This window comes from Cololabis saira, chromosome 22 (genome assembly GCF_033807715.1).
Source record: "Cololabis saira isolate AMF1-May2022 chromosome 22, fColSai1.1, whole genome shotgun sequence".
Lineage (NCBI taxonomy): Eukaryota > Metazoa > Chordata > Actinopteri > Beloniformes > Belonidae > Cololabis > Cololabis saira.
Genome location: NC_084608.1, coordinates 32,876,781 through 32,890,653, shown reverse-complemented (window position 1 = coordinate 32,890,653; position 13,873 = coordinate 32,876,781). Strand labels below are relative to the sequence as shown.

The following is a 13,873-nucleotide window of genomic DNA, read 5'->3' as shown; positions in this document are numbered from 1 at the left end:
ATAGGTGGAGGCGCCTGATAAGCTCTTTGAGTTTTCGCCTCTTCCTGCACTTTAATTTGTAAAGTTTGTCATTTTATTTGTGTAATGTTTAACTGTGCAAATAAATAAATCTAAATCTAAAATCTAAATTGTGAAGCCCTTTGGTCCACAAATAAAGATTGATTGATTGAACCCCCAGAAACAGGATAATTCCTGATAACTCCAGAGATCTGGAGTCACGCTGGTCTTTAAGCATCTCATCCGAGTTAAATCAAAACATTAGCCATTGATTCTTGTTCAAACCAGCTTTATTTGCAGTCTTTAATTTAAACATTTACAGTCTCGTCCAGAACCGTGACCTGCTTCTTCTTAAACGTCCTCAATTGTGTTGTGTTCAAGCAATAAAAAGTAATTACTCACTTTAATTTAAGCAGATTTGTAACATCCTGGTGGCATAAAGTCAACACACAATGAGATATATGCTAAATACGAGCGGCTGCTTGGAGCCCTACACTAGATCTGTCTTTTCATGTCACTGGTCGTGAAAGTCAAACACTAAACATTCATACAGGTTGAGCGCTGGTCACGTCCCGTGAGCGCCGGGGTGGGCGTGTGCGCGTCGTCGTGGTCCGTGACCCGTCCAGCTCACGGATGACTGGATGAGGTCGGTGGTTCTGATTCAGCAGGTTTCCATGCGCCACATCTACGGAGATATATTCCACCAAGCTGCAGTGTCACACAGTTTAAGTAGTTTTAGAGAATAAAGACTATGTCCTTCGCTTCATATACAGGGGGGACCGGGAGAACCTGACCGGGGGGGGCGGAGCAACAGGGGCTTTTCCACTTTACCGGGACCGGAACTTCCAAGAAGCAGCAGCACCTTTGTATCCTGTCAGAGATACGTCAGCTTCCTCCGTCACCTCGGCACCCGGAGGAGCCCAACCAGAAACTACAACGTACAATAATTCAACACTTCCACTAGTTCTGTGGGTGGAGTTTTGGAAAGGTGGGGGTGTGCGGTGGGGGGTTCCCGGGTCTAACGGTGGGTTTCCTGCTTCTGTCGTTGCCTCGGGTGGAAAAGGCCCCGTAAAGCGTGGGGGGGGGCTCATGGCGGCGGGTTGTGGGGGGGGCGGTGCGGACCGCAGAGGTCTAAGGCCTCAGAGGTGATGAGCTGGGGGGGGGGGGCAGGAGTACGACCCGTTTGGGTTCTTCACCCTCGCAGTTCCACGGACGCCCAGCAGGGCGGCGACGAGCGGCAGGGGAGCCAACGGGGTGAGCAGAAATCTGCGTTTCACGTCCATGAAAGTGTCTTCTAGCGGTGTGGGGGGGGGTCAGGACACGTGGGGGGGGGGGGGGGCGCCAGAAACACCGACAGAAGGGGAGGAGCTACAATCTCAGCCAAGGAAACAGCTCAGTCTGGCTGCAGGTGCTACACGGGGGCGCCGCGGGGGCGTGGAGTCGCCTCCCCGCTCCGGGATATTTACAACGTTCTCAGAGGAAGCAGATGTAGGAGGAGATGCAGACGGGCAGACGTGGCGTTGGTGGCTGGTTTCTGAGAGTTTCCAACCTAGAAACGTGGCGTATATACAAGACGGTGCGAGCTGCTCCCGCGGCGTCGCCGGGGCGACTCGGCGGCGACGGACACATCTACCTACGATGCGTGGCGAGCATGCACGGACATCCCAGAATATTTATACTTATGAAATATGCAACAGCTATCGGTCGGAGCTGCCCGTCTGCATGTCCCCCGGGGGCGGGGCCACCAGCTTAGGGGGCGTGGCTCGGTGGTTCTGATGATTCCTGTTGATGCAGAGGGGGCGTGGCCTCTGTGTGTGGCTCCGCCCCCGGCGTTTACCTGCCGGCTCCTGGAACAGAGGACAGACAGGAAGCGTTAGAGGGCGTGAGGCGTAGCGGGGGGTGGGGGTACAGGCATAGACATATATACGTGGACGCCGCATCGAGTGTTCTTCCCCGCTGCATCGATACGTCAACGACGCCACCATATTGGATGTTCAAGACTGCGCTGTAAACTAATACAAGTAAATTGACTTATTTTCAAAAAGCGCCTTTCTACAAAGAAATTTACGTTTTACGTCTCATTTATTCATTCACACACGCACTAATATACTTGGGAAACAGTTAGACACCAAATATAATATATTTAATTTTCTCAGATGGCAAAAATAAGAACTTTATTGATCCCACATAGGAGTAATTCATGTTATATCAGCTATAGAGAACAAGGTAGTGCCGAAAAACAATATATATGCCCCCTCACAAAATAAGAAAAATAGGGAAACATTTACTCATCAACAAAACTAATTAAAAAATTTTCAAATAACATATTTGAACCTTTTTTTAGACAATAAAATAACATTTGAACAATTTTTCAGACAATAAAATAACTGAAAAAATCTGAAAAATGGTTCAAATATGTTATTTTGTTATTTGAAAAATTTAAAATATTTTTATGTAAAATATGCTTTGTTGATGAGAAAATTGAGAGAATTAATCATATGTGGGATTAATAAAGTTCTTATTTTTGCCATCTGAGAAACTAAAGTATATTAGTGCGTGTGTGAATGAATAAATGAGATGTAAAACGTACATTTCTTTGTATAAAAGCGCTTTATGAAAATAAGTCCATTTACTTGTATTAGTTTCCAGCGCAGTCTTGCCACATCCAATATGGCGGCGATGTTGACGTACGGCTCAGCGCTCGATGCGGCGTCTACGTTTTTATGTCTATGGGTACAGGGGGCGTGTCCAGGGCCCACCTCCTACTGGACGTCCAGCTTGCTCGGCCCGACGCTGGCGAGGAACTGGGTGGACTCGGAGGCGGCGCTGTAGGCCTGGATCAGCAGGTTCTTGTTGAGGTCGCCCACCCCGCTGCCGGCCTGCAGCTTGGGGTAGGACGGGGTCTCGGCCCCCTCGGCCGGGCCCCGGCCCCCGTCCAGGTGCATCAGCTGGTCCAGGGGGCAGACGTCCGGGCCCTCGGTGCCCGGAGAGAACTCCTGCGCGCTGGCCTGCTCGTCCCGGGACACCGGGCTGGGGAGACACGGGGACACAAGCGCTGGCTCGTTAACACGCCGGGTACCAGGGGTCCCGGGAGACCCGGGATCTCTGGGGTCTCTGGGGTTTTTGGGGTCCCGGAGTCAGGGGTGAAAGTAGGATAAAGTTTTTGTAGGAACTGAAATCTGAAGGATTTGTTCACAATAAGTAACCAAGACTAGTTTTAGTGTGCTTATAGTTTACAAGCATACAAACATTTTAATTTTAATTTTAAATTTAATTTTAAACATCTATTTGCCCAAACAACTTTAAAGCAGATGAGTGTTTCTGTTGTTGGAATTAAGTTATGGAATTCATTACATTATGGTTTAAAGGGCTGTATAAACACATTTCAGTTTAAAAAAAAAATGTAAAGAGAAAAAAATTGCATTGTATGGATGAAATAGTTAAAATGTATAATATATGCGTATGGAGACAGACAATCTATCTTTGATTTTTTTGTTTTTCTTTCTTTGTGATGTTAACTAAGTAATTGTGCTGAGCATCTGTTATTATTGTTCAGTTTTGTTTTGAGGGAGGGGCAGGTCGAATAAGATTTTCTTCTTCCTGCTCCTTTGTGGTTATCGAATATGCTTTTGATTGTGTTGTCATTTTACTTACTTTTTTTTGTTTGCATATTTCCATGATCGGAATAAATAAAAATGAATGAAATGAAATGAAAACTAGTCTTGTTGACCTAATTCAGGGTAAACCTAACTGTAAAAAGGCGATTCTCAAATAGACATGTAATGTTCTAGATGAGAGCTGTACAGAGCTAGCTAATGCAGCTAATAGCCTACATAAATTAAAAGGTTCATGTTAAATTCTGAGTGTTTACACTGCTTTATGTGGTGGCTATCAATATGCATTGTTTCATCTGAATAACATTTTTTTTTTTAAATAATTTCCAGTGTAATGTCATGTGTGTGCGTTCTGAGACAGTAAAGTTTAACATTTTTAGGCTTAACATTATATAGTTAGTTGGCCCTTAATTCTGTCAATAGCCTAGCCGATCTTTTTGGTTCTGCTGCTGCTTCCTCCCTCTTTTCTTCATCTCTAACTTCGGAGTCGGACTCCCTTTTTCTTTCAAATATGTCGTAAATCTTTCTCTGCATTTTGATAACAATTCTGTTAATGTGTTTACAGTATATTCCTGTGTTCTGCCCCCAGGAGGCGCTGTGTGCTGCTCCTCACATTACAGTGGTGTTTATGTAACGTTACTTTGCTCGTCTGAGGGACAAACTGGCAGCATTAGATAAAGGGAAACGTTTATCTTTAGTTAACATCTGATTAGTTTCTGCTCATGTTGTCAGCATCAGTAAACTGGGAATAACAGGTGGATCTTTTGTCCTCTTTTCTCTCCTCCCACTCTGCTCAAAACGCCTTCATAAGTGATCCGAGTCTATGGACCAATCCTAATACACCCCTACTTTCTACCACTAGCCCTAAAAATGAAGCCACAGGCGTAGGGCCCTTGTAATCTTCCTTAGGGATTGGGACACCACTTGCTACGTCACTGCGTGGTTTACGTTCGGGTACGTAAGCGACTGCGTAGTTACGTTTGCACATACGTCACACCATATCAGGAAGCCCAGAGATAAAAGCTGTTTTAATTTCAGCTGTAGCGCTGTTAATATGTCACTTTATTAAGTTTTAATATTTTTTCAGGCGTAAAAGTAACCGTTAAGATCCCCAACCTGGGCTCAGTTTATCCAAATAACGCCTGTTAAGAAATTTGCTCCGAAGTTTTCAGGGATGAGAAGAGCCGCCGGTAATTTATGGTTCTGCGTTAAATCAACGCAGAGCCTACGGCGTAGGGTACGGCGTAGGGTACGGCGTGGGGTACGGCGTAGGGTACGGCGTAGGGTACGGCGTACGGCGCGCGTAACCTACTCCATAGGCTCCGCGTTGGTGTAACGCGGAGCCATAAATCAGCCTTTATTCTGGCTAGATCTTCGCAACAACGAGCAAGCGAGTGATTATGTACATTCAGTGAGTGAATATTATGAAAGTAAAATATATATTTCTCCCTAGAAATGTAATCAAAACACATTTTTATGCAGAAACTAACTCAAAATATAAATTTTATTCACTAAAAAATAAGAAATGTCTGCCATGTTGTTTTTTTTTTATTCAGTCTGGGAAAGATGATGTAAAGCATTCTGGGAAATTTTTTCTGGCCCTCGGTCGGCGAGTCAGTATCTGAAATCCCTCGCTGTGAAGGGCTAGATTCATACCCCCTACCCCTCGTTATGTCCACTAGCCCTACATGCAAAGAGGAATTGGGACACCACTACCCTCACGGGAACGCGCAAAATTTAGGGGTAGTGTTGAAAAGTAGGACTAGGGGGGGATTGGGACTGGGCCTATATTTCCGGAAAGATCCAGCTTATTTTCACCCCTGCCCAGGTTCCCGGGGTCTCTGGGTCTCCAGGTTCCCAGGTCCCGGGTCTCTGAGGTCCCGGGTCCCGGGTCTGCCCCCTGACCTGCACCAGCCCCCTGGGCCAGGGTTTACCTGACGTCCATGGACTGGACGCCGTCGGACAGCTCGTCCAGGCAGCTGCGGGTCTCCAGGGGCCCCAGCGTGATGACGGGGGCCTCGGCGGGCGTTGGGTCGTCCTCCAGGGCGGCCGGGGCTTCGGCTCCCGCCTCGGCGGCTGCAGACACACAGAGACACGTGTTACAAAGGGAAACCATCCTGTCCTCACGTTTCAGCAGGTTTGACTGTGTTTGTGTTTCTCTATTAAAAATATTAATCCAGAACAAAGTTTTCATATAAATTTAACAAAAAGAAAAAATACAAACTGTACCAGAATTTAAATACCTTGGATTGGTATTTGACCCCCAACTTAATATAAAGAAAATCTCAAAAACAATACAAAGTAATTAAACTGCTTTGAGTTAATCAGACAGTACAGTACATGCTCTACATGCAGGATAGGACTTTCTCACACTTATACTGTATGACAGTTTGGGCTCAAGCAGCTCCACGGCCACCAAACACATCTGTTCTCTATATAATCAAATTTAAAAATAATGGATAAAAAAACCAATCAGGTACCACCAATGCCACCTCAAATAATATAACTTACTGAGCTTTGAAAGCTTTAGTGATTTATGTTTCCTTAAATTAATTAAAGTGTATGAACAACTTAGCACCTGAGCCACTTTGGTTGATTAGTTGAGAGACCAAACAGCAACAGAGTCACCAGAAACTCCTCAAACCACAATTGCAAAATCCCGTTCTGCAGGAAAACTCTGGGACAGTCAGCCTTCTCCTTAAGAGCTGTAAACTCTGGAACTCACCGCCTTCAGAAATGAGTTTATCATGTTCATCATCAAAACTAAAACCTGGTTAAAGAAAAATCTAAACTTTACTCATCTGTAAATAGTGTGTATATTTGTGTGGAAGAGAGAGTGAGGGAGGGAAGGTTTTATATTATGTAAATGCAATATTGCATTATTATATTATTGAATTGTATGGTCTTTTTAATTGATGTATATTGATTTTATATCGTACTGCAATGTTGTGGAAGAGAATTAGCACTAGCTATAAACTCTACATGCATCACATCAGCTGCAAGCTTGTATCTATGCTTGACTGCATTGTCCCTGTCAAATAGATAAATAAATACAAAAAATACAAATAATTTTTAAAACCATTTTCAAACTAAATTTAAGACCAGAAAGATCCTTTGAACCCCCGTATAATAATGTACCACACAGTAGCCTCGCTGTCATCTTTCAGCTGCCACGACAAACTGGAATTTGAGCCATTTGTTGCTAAATTTACATTTACCCATATCTGCTTTCCTCGTCTCGAGACTACGCTGACTAAGAAATCCAGCTATGAGGTCCAGGTTTCCAGATCTGACAGCCCAAATGTGACGTTAAACCCGCAGAAATAATGAAAAACCAGCCCAAATCAAACATTCTCTATGTTAAAACCGTAAAATACTAAAGTCAAAAGCAAATGAAGCTTCACCACACCACTGAATATCCCAAAAAGTTCAGGCTCCAAACAAAGACTACAATTATATTGAGGAGATTAAAGCAAATAAAATATCAGTGCATTTACTGTGTAAGTTTCTACTTTTTTGTTAATAATTTCTCCTAAATATTTATTAAAAAACAGGAAAAGCAGCCCGAATTTTATCAACCCGCCCAGTCCTATATTTTCAGCACAATTGGACTGAAACCCGCCCGACCTGGCAACCCTGACTGAGACGTCTAACAACTGGTAAACAGGTTTATTCCTCCTGAAAACGATTAAATAAACTATTTCTTTTCAAAGTGTAAGAAAACTTTTTAAGGATGACTGGATAAATTCCCTCTAAAACTAAGACCCTTGGATTGAGATTTAAGACAAATTAAGATATTTAAAGGCCTTATTTTAGGAAAATTGACTTTTTAAGGACCCGGGCCGCCCTGATCTGTCTGTCTGTCCGCGGCCGCAGTGCTGATGGCACCTCCTCTCCAGCAGGAGGCAGCGCAACCCCCACCCCCCCCACCCGTGTGGTGCTGCTGAGTCATGCTGCAGCTGCAGCTGCTGAGTCATGCTGCAGCTGCAGCTGCATCATCCAGGTCCACAGAACCACAATGACGGAAACTGGGGTGCAGATGATGCCGTCTCCATGGAGACGGGAGCCTGAGCTGTACAGGAAAGCCCGGTATTGACCTGAACACCTACTTGAGGCTGCAGACGCGGGTTCGGCTTCACTCTTCCTCGTCCTCTTCATAATCTCCTCGATTCTCTGCAAAAACAAACATAAATTAAAACTGCAAACAGCGATGAACGGGCCCTCGCGCGTGCAATTTTCACCAATAAAGGTCAAGGAGTCAAAACTAAGTCCAATGACACCACCCATGACTCTTTAAGTCAAACCATTCAAAAAATATGGCAGAAAATAGGAACTATCAAATATCGGCCAATCAGAAGAAGGGGCGGGGCTAATTTGCACCAATTAAAGTGAAGGAGTCAGAACTAAGTCCGATGACACCACCCACGAGTCTTTATGTCAAACCATTCAAAAGTTATAGCAGAAAGTAGGGACTATCAAATATGGACCAATCAGATGAAGGGTGGGCGCTCTTTTTGGTATCTAGCGTCACCACGGTAACGCTTTTGAAAGAGAAAAGTAATGCGTGTTGTCGCAGGATGGAGACGCACATTTTGATGTATAACACACCTGGGTGCACGTTACGGTTCGGGCTGAATTAACTGCCGAAGGAATGGCATAAATTGCGCCAAAATTACACAATTAATTCAAAATGTTCAAAATGGCGACTTCCTGTTCAGGTTCGACCATGGCGCCAAGAGACTTTTCTTTAAGTTCCGACATGATACAGGTGTGTAGCGATTTTCGTGCATGTACGTCAAACCGTATTATGGGGCTTGAGGCTCAAAGTTTTTTCTGTATGGACCAATCAGATGAAGGGGCGGCGCTTTTTGGCATCTATCGTCGCCACAGTAACGCTTTTGATTGAGAAAAGTAATGCGTTTTGTCGCAGGATGGAGACGCACATTTTGATGTATAACACACCTGGCTGCACGTTACGGTTCGGGCCGTATTAACTGCCGAAAGGAATGGCATAAATTGCGCCAAAATTACACGATTAATTCAAAATGGCCGACTTCCTGTTCGGTTTCGGCCATGGCGCCAAGAGACTTTTCTTTAAGTTGTGACATGATACAGGTGTGTAGTGATTTTCGTGCATGTACGTCAAACCGTATCGTGGGGCTTGAGGCACAAAGTTTTCTAGGGGGCGCTGTTGAGCCATTTTACCACGCCCATTAATGCAAACGATTAAATATCAAATTTTTCGGTGACTTTTAGGGGGGCTTCATCGGAAGAAAAACAAGAAAAACAACGAGAACAAGGATAACATCTCCTCCAGATACAATAGGGCCTTCGCACTGTCAGTGCTCGGGCCCTAATAATCGTTACTTTATCAATATTTGATCTTCATCGGCTGTTTAACAGTTAAATCTCTATATTTAGGAGGAGGAGGAGGAGGAGGAGGAGGGCGGTACCTTCTTCCTCAGCTGGCGCTCCTGCTCCTCCTGCAGGTGGAGCTGCTCCCTCTCCTGCCGCTTCCTCTCCGCCTCCCTCTGGGCTCGCAGGATCACCTCCTCCCTCTGAAACACAGCTCAGATCAGCGTATTGATCGCTCTCAGATCAGCGTATTGATGGGTGATCGGGGAGGGGAGGGGCGTGGCCACTCACCGCTCGGTTCAGCTCCTCCTGCATGTCCTTCAGCCTCTGCTCCTTCTGCCGCCTCTCCTCCTCCTCCCTGCTCCTCCTCTCCTCCTCCCGCCGGGCTCGCTCCTCCTCGGCCTGCCGGGCCGCCAGCTCCTGCCGCTCCCTGAGCTCCTGCTGCCGCTGCAGCTCCTCCTCGGCCCTCAACCTGCAGGAAACAGGGGGGCGGGGCTCGTCAGAGCGCCATCCGCTGTTGTCATGGTTACAGGAGGATGTGGAAGTACTTCAGCGCCGCCGCGTCACCGCTGGAACCTCTTTGAGCTGTTGTCCCTCTGTTTTTGTTGTTTTTATTACTTATTTTTATTGGATTTTCAGCAACAACATACAGTTGATGACAATCATATCCAAATTAAAGTTAGTGCGAGTTGCATTCACTTGGAAAAATAAAAAAGCTCTGTTTTTCAGTGTAATTTTATTCAGTTTTTTGTGGTAATATTTTCCACCCTGTTTTTCAGTGTAAGATACTGGATCTGCACAGTGTTTAGCTGAGGAGACGGAGTCGCGGTGTTAGGATAGGTGCTGTCATCAGACGTACAGTTTTATGTGGATGTTGTGTTGAACTTATTATTGTTTGTTATATTGACGCATGATGGAAGTTTTCCCAGTGTTGTGTACGCCGTGCTTTTATTGTGAAACAATGTCCGGTCTGACTTTACGTTAAGTTATTTTTACAACGCGCTCTGTGTAAGTCGACAGATATAAAATATGTACCACGGTAATTCTGATGTTTCCAGTGTCTTTAGAAATAAATAAATACTACGTTGCAGATGAAGATGGTGAAAGCAGGGCGGGCAAAATTATCCCGATAAAAGTGAAAGCAACTACACTTCCGTACAAATGAGAAACAAACAAAACCCTGGAAAGATCCTAGAAACAACTTGTGTTGTAATAGACGCTATATAAAGAAAATTTAATTGAATTGAATAAAAATATATTGTCAAATCTACTGGTCAATGTTCCATCTCCTGTTGGTGGTTCCAGGAACTGTTGGATGGAGTTTATGACGTTACTCCCTAACATGTGTTTACATGTTGCTGCAGAGCAAATGAAACCAGAGGAACCTCCTCCTCCCTCTCCTCCTCCTCCTCCTACCTCTCTTCCTCCTCCTCCTCCTCTCCTCCTACCTCTCCTCCTCCTGCCGCTGCTTCTCCTCCTGCTCCTTCTGTATCCGGGCCAGACGTCGTCTCTCCGCCAGCAGCCTGGACGCCTCCTCTGCGTCCGTCGTCCCGCCGACGCTGCGGCCGCTGGGCGTCCCCGGAGACTCTGGGGGGGAGACGGATGAGTGAGAAGGAGGTGGAGGAGGTGCAGGTGAGGGGGCGGGGCCTCACCTGAGGGGGCGGGGCCTCACATAGACATATACACGTAAACGCCTCATACACTGACGCTGCCTGTTGGAGCTGACGTTCAGTGCGGCCGCCATCTTGGATGGGTCTCCAACGCGCCCCCAGTGCATTTATTTCTACTGAGGAAGGTTTTATCCCCGACTACAATCATCCATAACTCCCCGAATGTTTACCCGATTTTCACACGGTTTGGTTTGTTACAAACGGCAGAGATTTAGTTATGATACAGGACGCTGTCACACGTTAAAATACGTACTTTTATGCTGAAAGACTTTGTATTATGCTCTTTAACAAAGACATATGGTATGGCATATTGATAAATGTATGAATTAATTAATTTTATATTTTAATAAAGAAACAAGTTTGATTGTTCATTTGAATTTATTTGAAGGGGAGAGGTGTGTGTTGTTGTATTTATTTATTATGAATATTATTTATTTATTTTTATTTAATTATTGTTTTGAAAAGTTAAAAAAGAGCAAAATACTGATATTTCTATTGTTATTGTAAATCTTTTTTTTTCTCTTATTGCCCTCAATAAATATATCTATAAAAATAAATCCATGTCATTCAAGGGTCTTATACTACCCTGTTAGGCTTGAACTGGGGCTGGGGAGCTAAAACCATGGAAAAAAAACTGTTTTGCAGCTTCTTGCGTGTGCTGGCTGTAACAGTTACTGTAACTGTAACTGTAACTCTGTAACTGTGACTGTAACTCTGTAACTGTAACTCTGTAACTGTAACTGTAACTCTGTAACTGTTACTGTAACTGTAACTGTAACTCTGTAACTGTAACTGTAACTCTGTAACTGTTACTGTAACTGTAACTCTGTAACTGTTACTGTAACTGTAACTCTGTAACTGTAACTGTAACTCTGTAACTGTTACTGTAACTCTGTAACTGTTACTGTAACTGTAACTCTGTAACTGTAACTGTAACTCTGTAACTGTTACTGTAACTCTGTAACTGTTACTGTAACTGTAACTGTAACTCTGTAACTCCAGTGTAGTTAATTTTGACTGGAGTGAGGAGACCCATCCAAGATGGCGGCGACGCTGGATTACGTTCCAGCACGTCATGAGGCGTCTACGTATATATGTCTATGGGGCCTCACCGGAGTGGGCGGGGCCTCACCTGAGTGGGCGGGGCATCAACTGAGTGGGCGGAGCCTCACCTGAGTGGGCGGGGCCTCACCTGCGGCCAGCTCTCTGCTGGTGGACTTGGGGATCCTCTTCTCCGAGCCGTCCGGCTTGCAGGACTTCCTGTCCAGAGTGCCGTGGCCCTTGGGCTCGGCGTGGCCCCGGTCCTCGGCCCCGGGGGTCCCGGGGGTACCAGGGGTCCCGGGGGTGCCCGGGGTGCCGGCCCGCTGGCGCAGCGGGGAGGGCGGGTACTGCCCGGGGGAGCAGGGGGACTGGGCCCGGCTCCGGCTGGACCTCACCCTGGGCAGGACAGGAGAGCGTCAGGGCCTGGACCCCCAGGAGTGTGTGGGAGCTTTCACCTCTGTCCCGTTTGGAAACAGGGAGCGTTTCCCCCTAAAGATCGGATCGTTTGGTATATGTGAACACAGCAATCGCGCTCGGATGCGGCACAAAACCAGCGAGCCGAGATCGTCTAGGAGAGGGGTCGGCAACCCAAAATGTTGAAAGAGCCATATTGGACCAAAAACACAAAAAACAAATATGTCTGGAGCCGCAAAAAATGAAAAGTCTTAGAATGAAGGCAACACAAATGTATCTATATTAGTTATAACTGGGGGAAGATTTTTTTTTTTCCATTATGCACTTCGAGTAAAAAGTCGAAATGTCGAGAAAAAAGTCCAAATGTCGAGATTTCGAGATAAAAGTCGAAATGTTAAAATTAATGTTGAAGTACAATCTTGAGAAAAAAGTTGAAATGTCGAGAAAAGTCGAAACGTCAAGAAAAGTCGAATTGTGGAGAAAAAAGTCGAAATGTCGAGGAAATAGTCAAAATTTCGTGAAAAAAGTCGAAATGTTAAGATTAATCGTGAGATCTTCAATCTTGAGAAAAAAGTCGAAATGTCGAGAAAAGTCGAAATGTCGAGAAAAAAGTCGAAATGTTGAGAAAAATGTTGACGAAATAGTCAAAATTTCGTGAAAAAGTCGAAATTGAGAGAAAAAAGTCGAAATGTCGAGATTAATGTTGACGTACAATCTCGAGAAAAAAGTCAAAATGTCAAGAGAAAAGTCTGTCGAGAAAAAAGTCAAAATTTCGAGACAAAAGTTGAAATGTCGAGATTAAAAAGGAAAGGAAAAAGGAAGAAAAAAGAGAAGGGGAAAAAAGGACAGGAGAAAAAGAGGAAAAAAAAGAGAAAAAAAGGCAAAAAAGCTCAAACATTTTTGAAAAGCTCCAGGAGCCACTAGGGCGGCTCTAGAGCCGCATGTGGCTCTAGAGCCGCGGGTTGCCGACCCCTGGTCTAGGAGAAGTTAGGGTTTGGTTCTCGGCTCGCTTCCATTCCAGACCTGGAGCGGTGCGTTTGTAGTGAGATTATAATCGACACAGCAACCGACACAACCGACACATTCATGTGTATGTGCGGCGCAGCACAAGGAGAAGAGTCGGCGCAGCCTCCACCCCCGTCTCTCCTATTGGACACAACTTTCTCTCTTCTCCCTTCTCTCCCATTGGACGTGCCGAGATGTCGTCACAGCGCGGCACGGTGAAATTAAAAATGTTCAATTCGGGCAGGGTTTGCGCAGCACAAAGGCAGAGCGGTCCGTTCTTGCGCCGGTAGCACATAAATGAACGGGATCGCCGGCGGCGGTCGCTGCTTTGCGCCCTCTCTGTGAAAGGGGCTTGTTTTTCCTGAGATGCGTAAGAAGAAACTCCTTCCGCGTTCATTTCTGACCAATCAGAGAATCCAAAGTAGAAAACGTTTTGCACACCGATATGCAGAAAGGTGCGTCGGAGGAGGAAAGCTGCAGCCAATTTAAAAAGAAAACTCCTGCAAACCTTCTTCTCACCAGACTAGGCATTTGTTAATAAATTTAACTTGTAATGCACTTTACATTCAATGAATCTCAAAGTGCTACACTTAGATCATTATTCATTCATACACAATCTCACTGGTGGTGGTAGCTACGTTTGTAGCCACAGCTGGCCTGCAGACTGACGGAAGTGTGGCTGCCATATTGGCCAAACGGCCCCTCCGACCACCACCAACATTCAAACACATTCAAACACATTCACAGGGGGCAAGGTGGGTAAGGTGTCTTACCCAA

At 45.3% G+C, this 13,873-nt stretch overlaps 1 protein-coding gene across 1 annotated transcript in view; it reads right to left on the bottom strand.

Moving 5' to 3' along the window:
* Positions 1-276: 276 nt before the first annotated feature.
* LOC133423405 (MAP7 domain-containing protein 2-like) overlaps positions 277-13,873 on the bottom strand; it is a 48,398-nt gene continuing 34,801 nt past the window's right edge. The window contains exons 9-16 of the mRNA XM_061713582.1: positions 11,829-12,073; positions 10,415-10,553; positions 9,258-9,438; positions 9,065-9,169; positions 7,721-7,784; positions 5,546-5,687; positions 2,757-3,027; positions 277-1,844 (exon numbers count right to left, since the gene is read on the bottom strand). Coding sequence (XP_061569566.1) covers positions 2,760-3,027; positions 5,546-5,687; positions 7,721-7,784; positions 9,065-9,169; positions 9,258-9,438; positions 10,415-10,553; positions 11,829-12,073 — 1,144 coding nt within the window. The 3' untranslated portion in view covers positions 277-1,844; positions 2,757-2,759. The remainder of the gene's footprint in view (positions 1,845-2,756; positions 3,028-5,545; positions 5,688-7,720; positions 7,785-9,064; positions 9,170-9,257; positions 9,439-10,414; positions 10,554-11,828; positions 12,074-13,873) is intronic.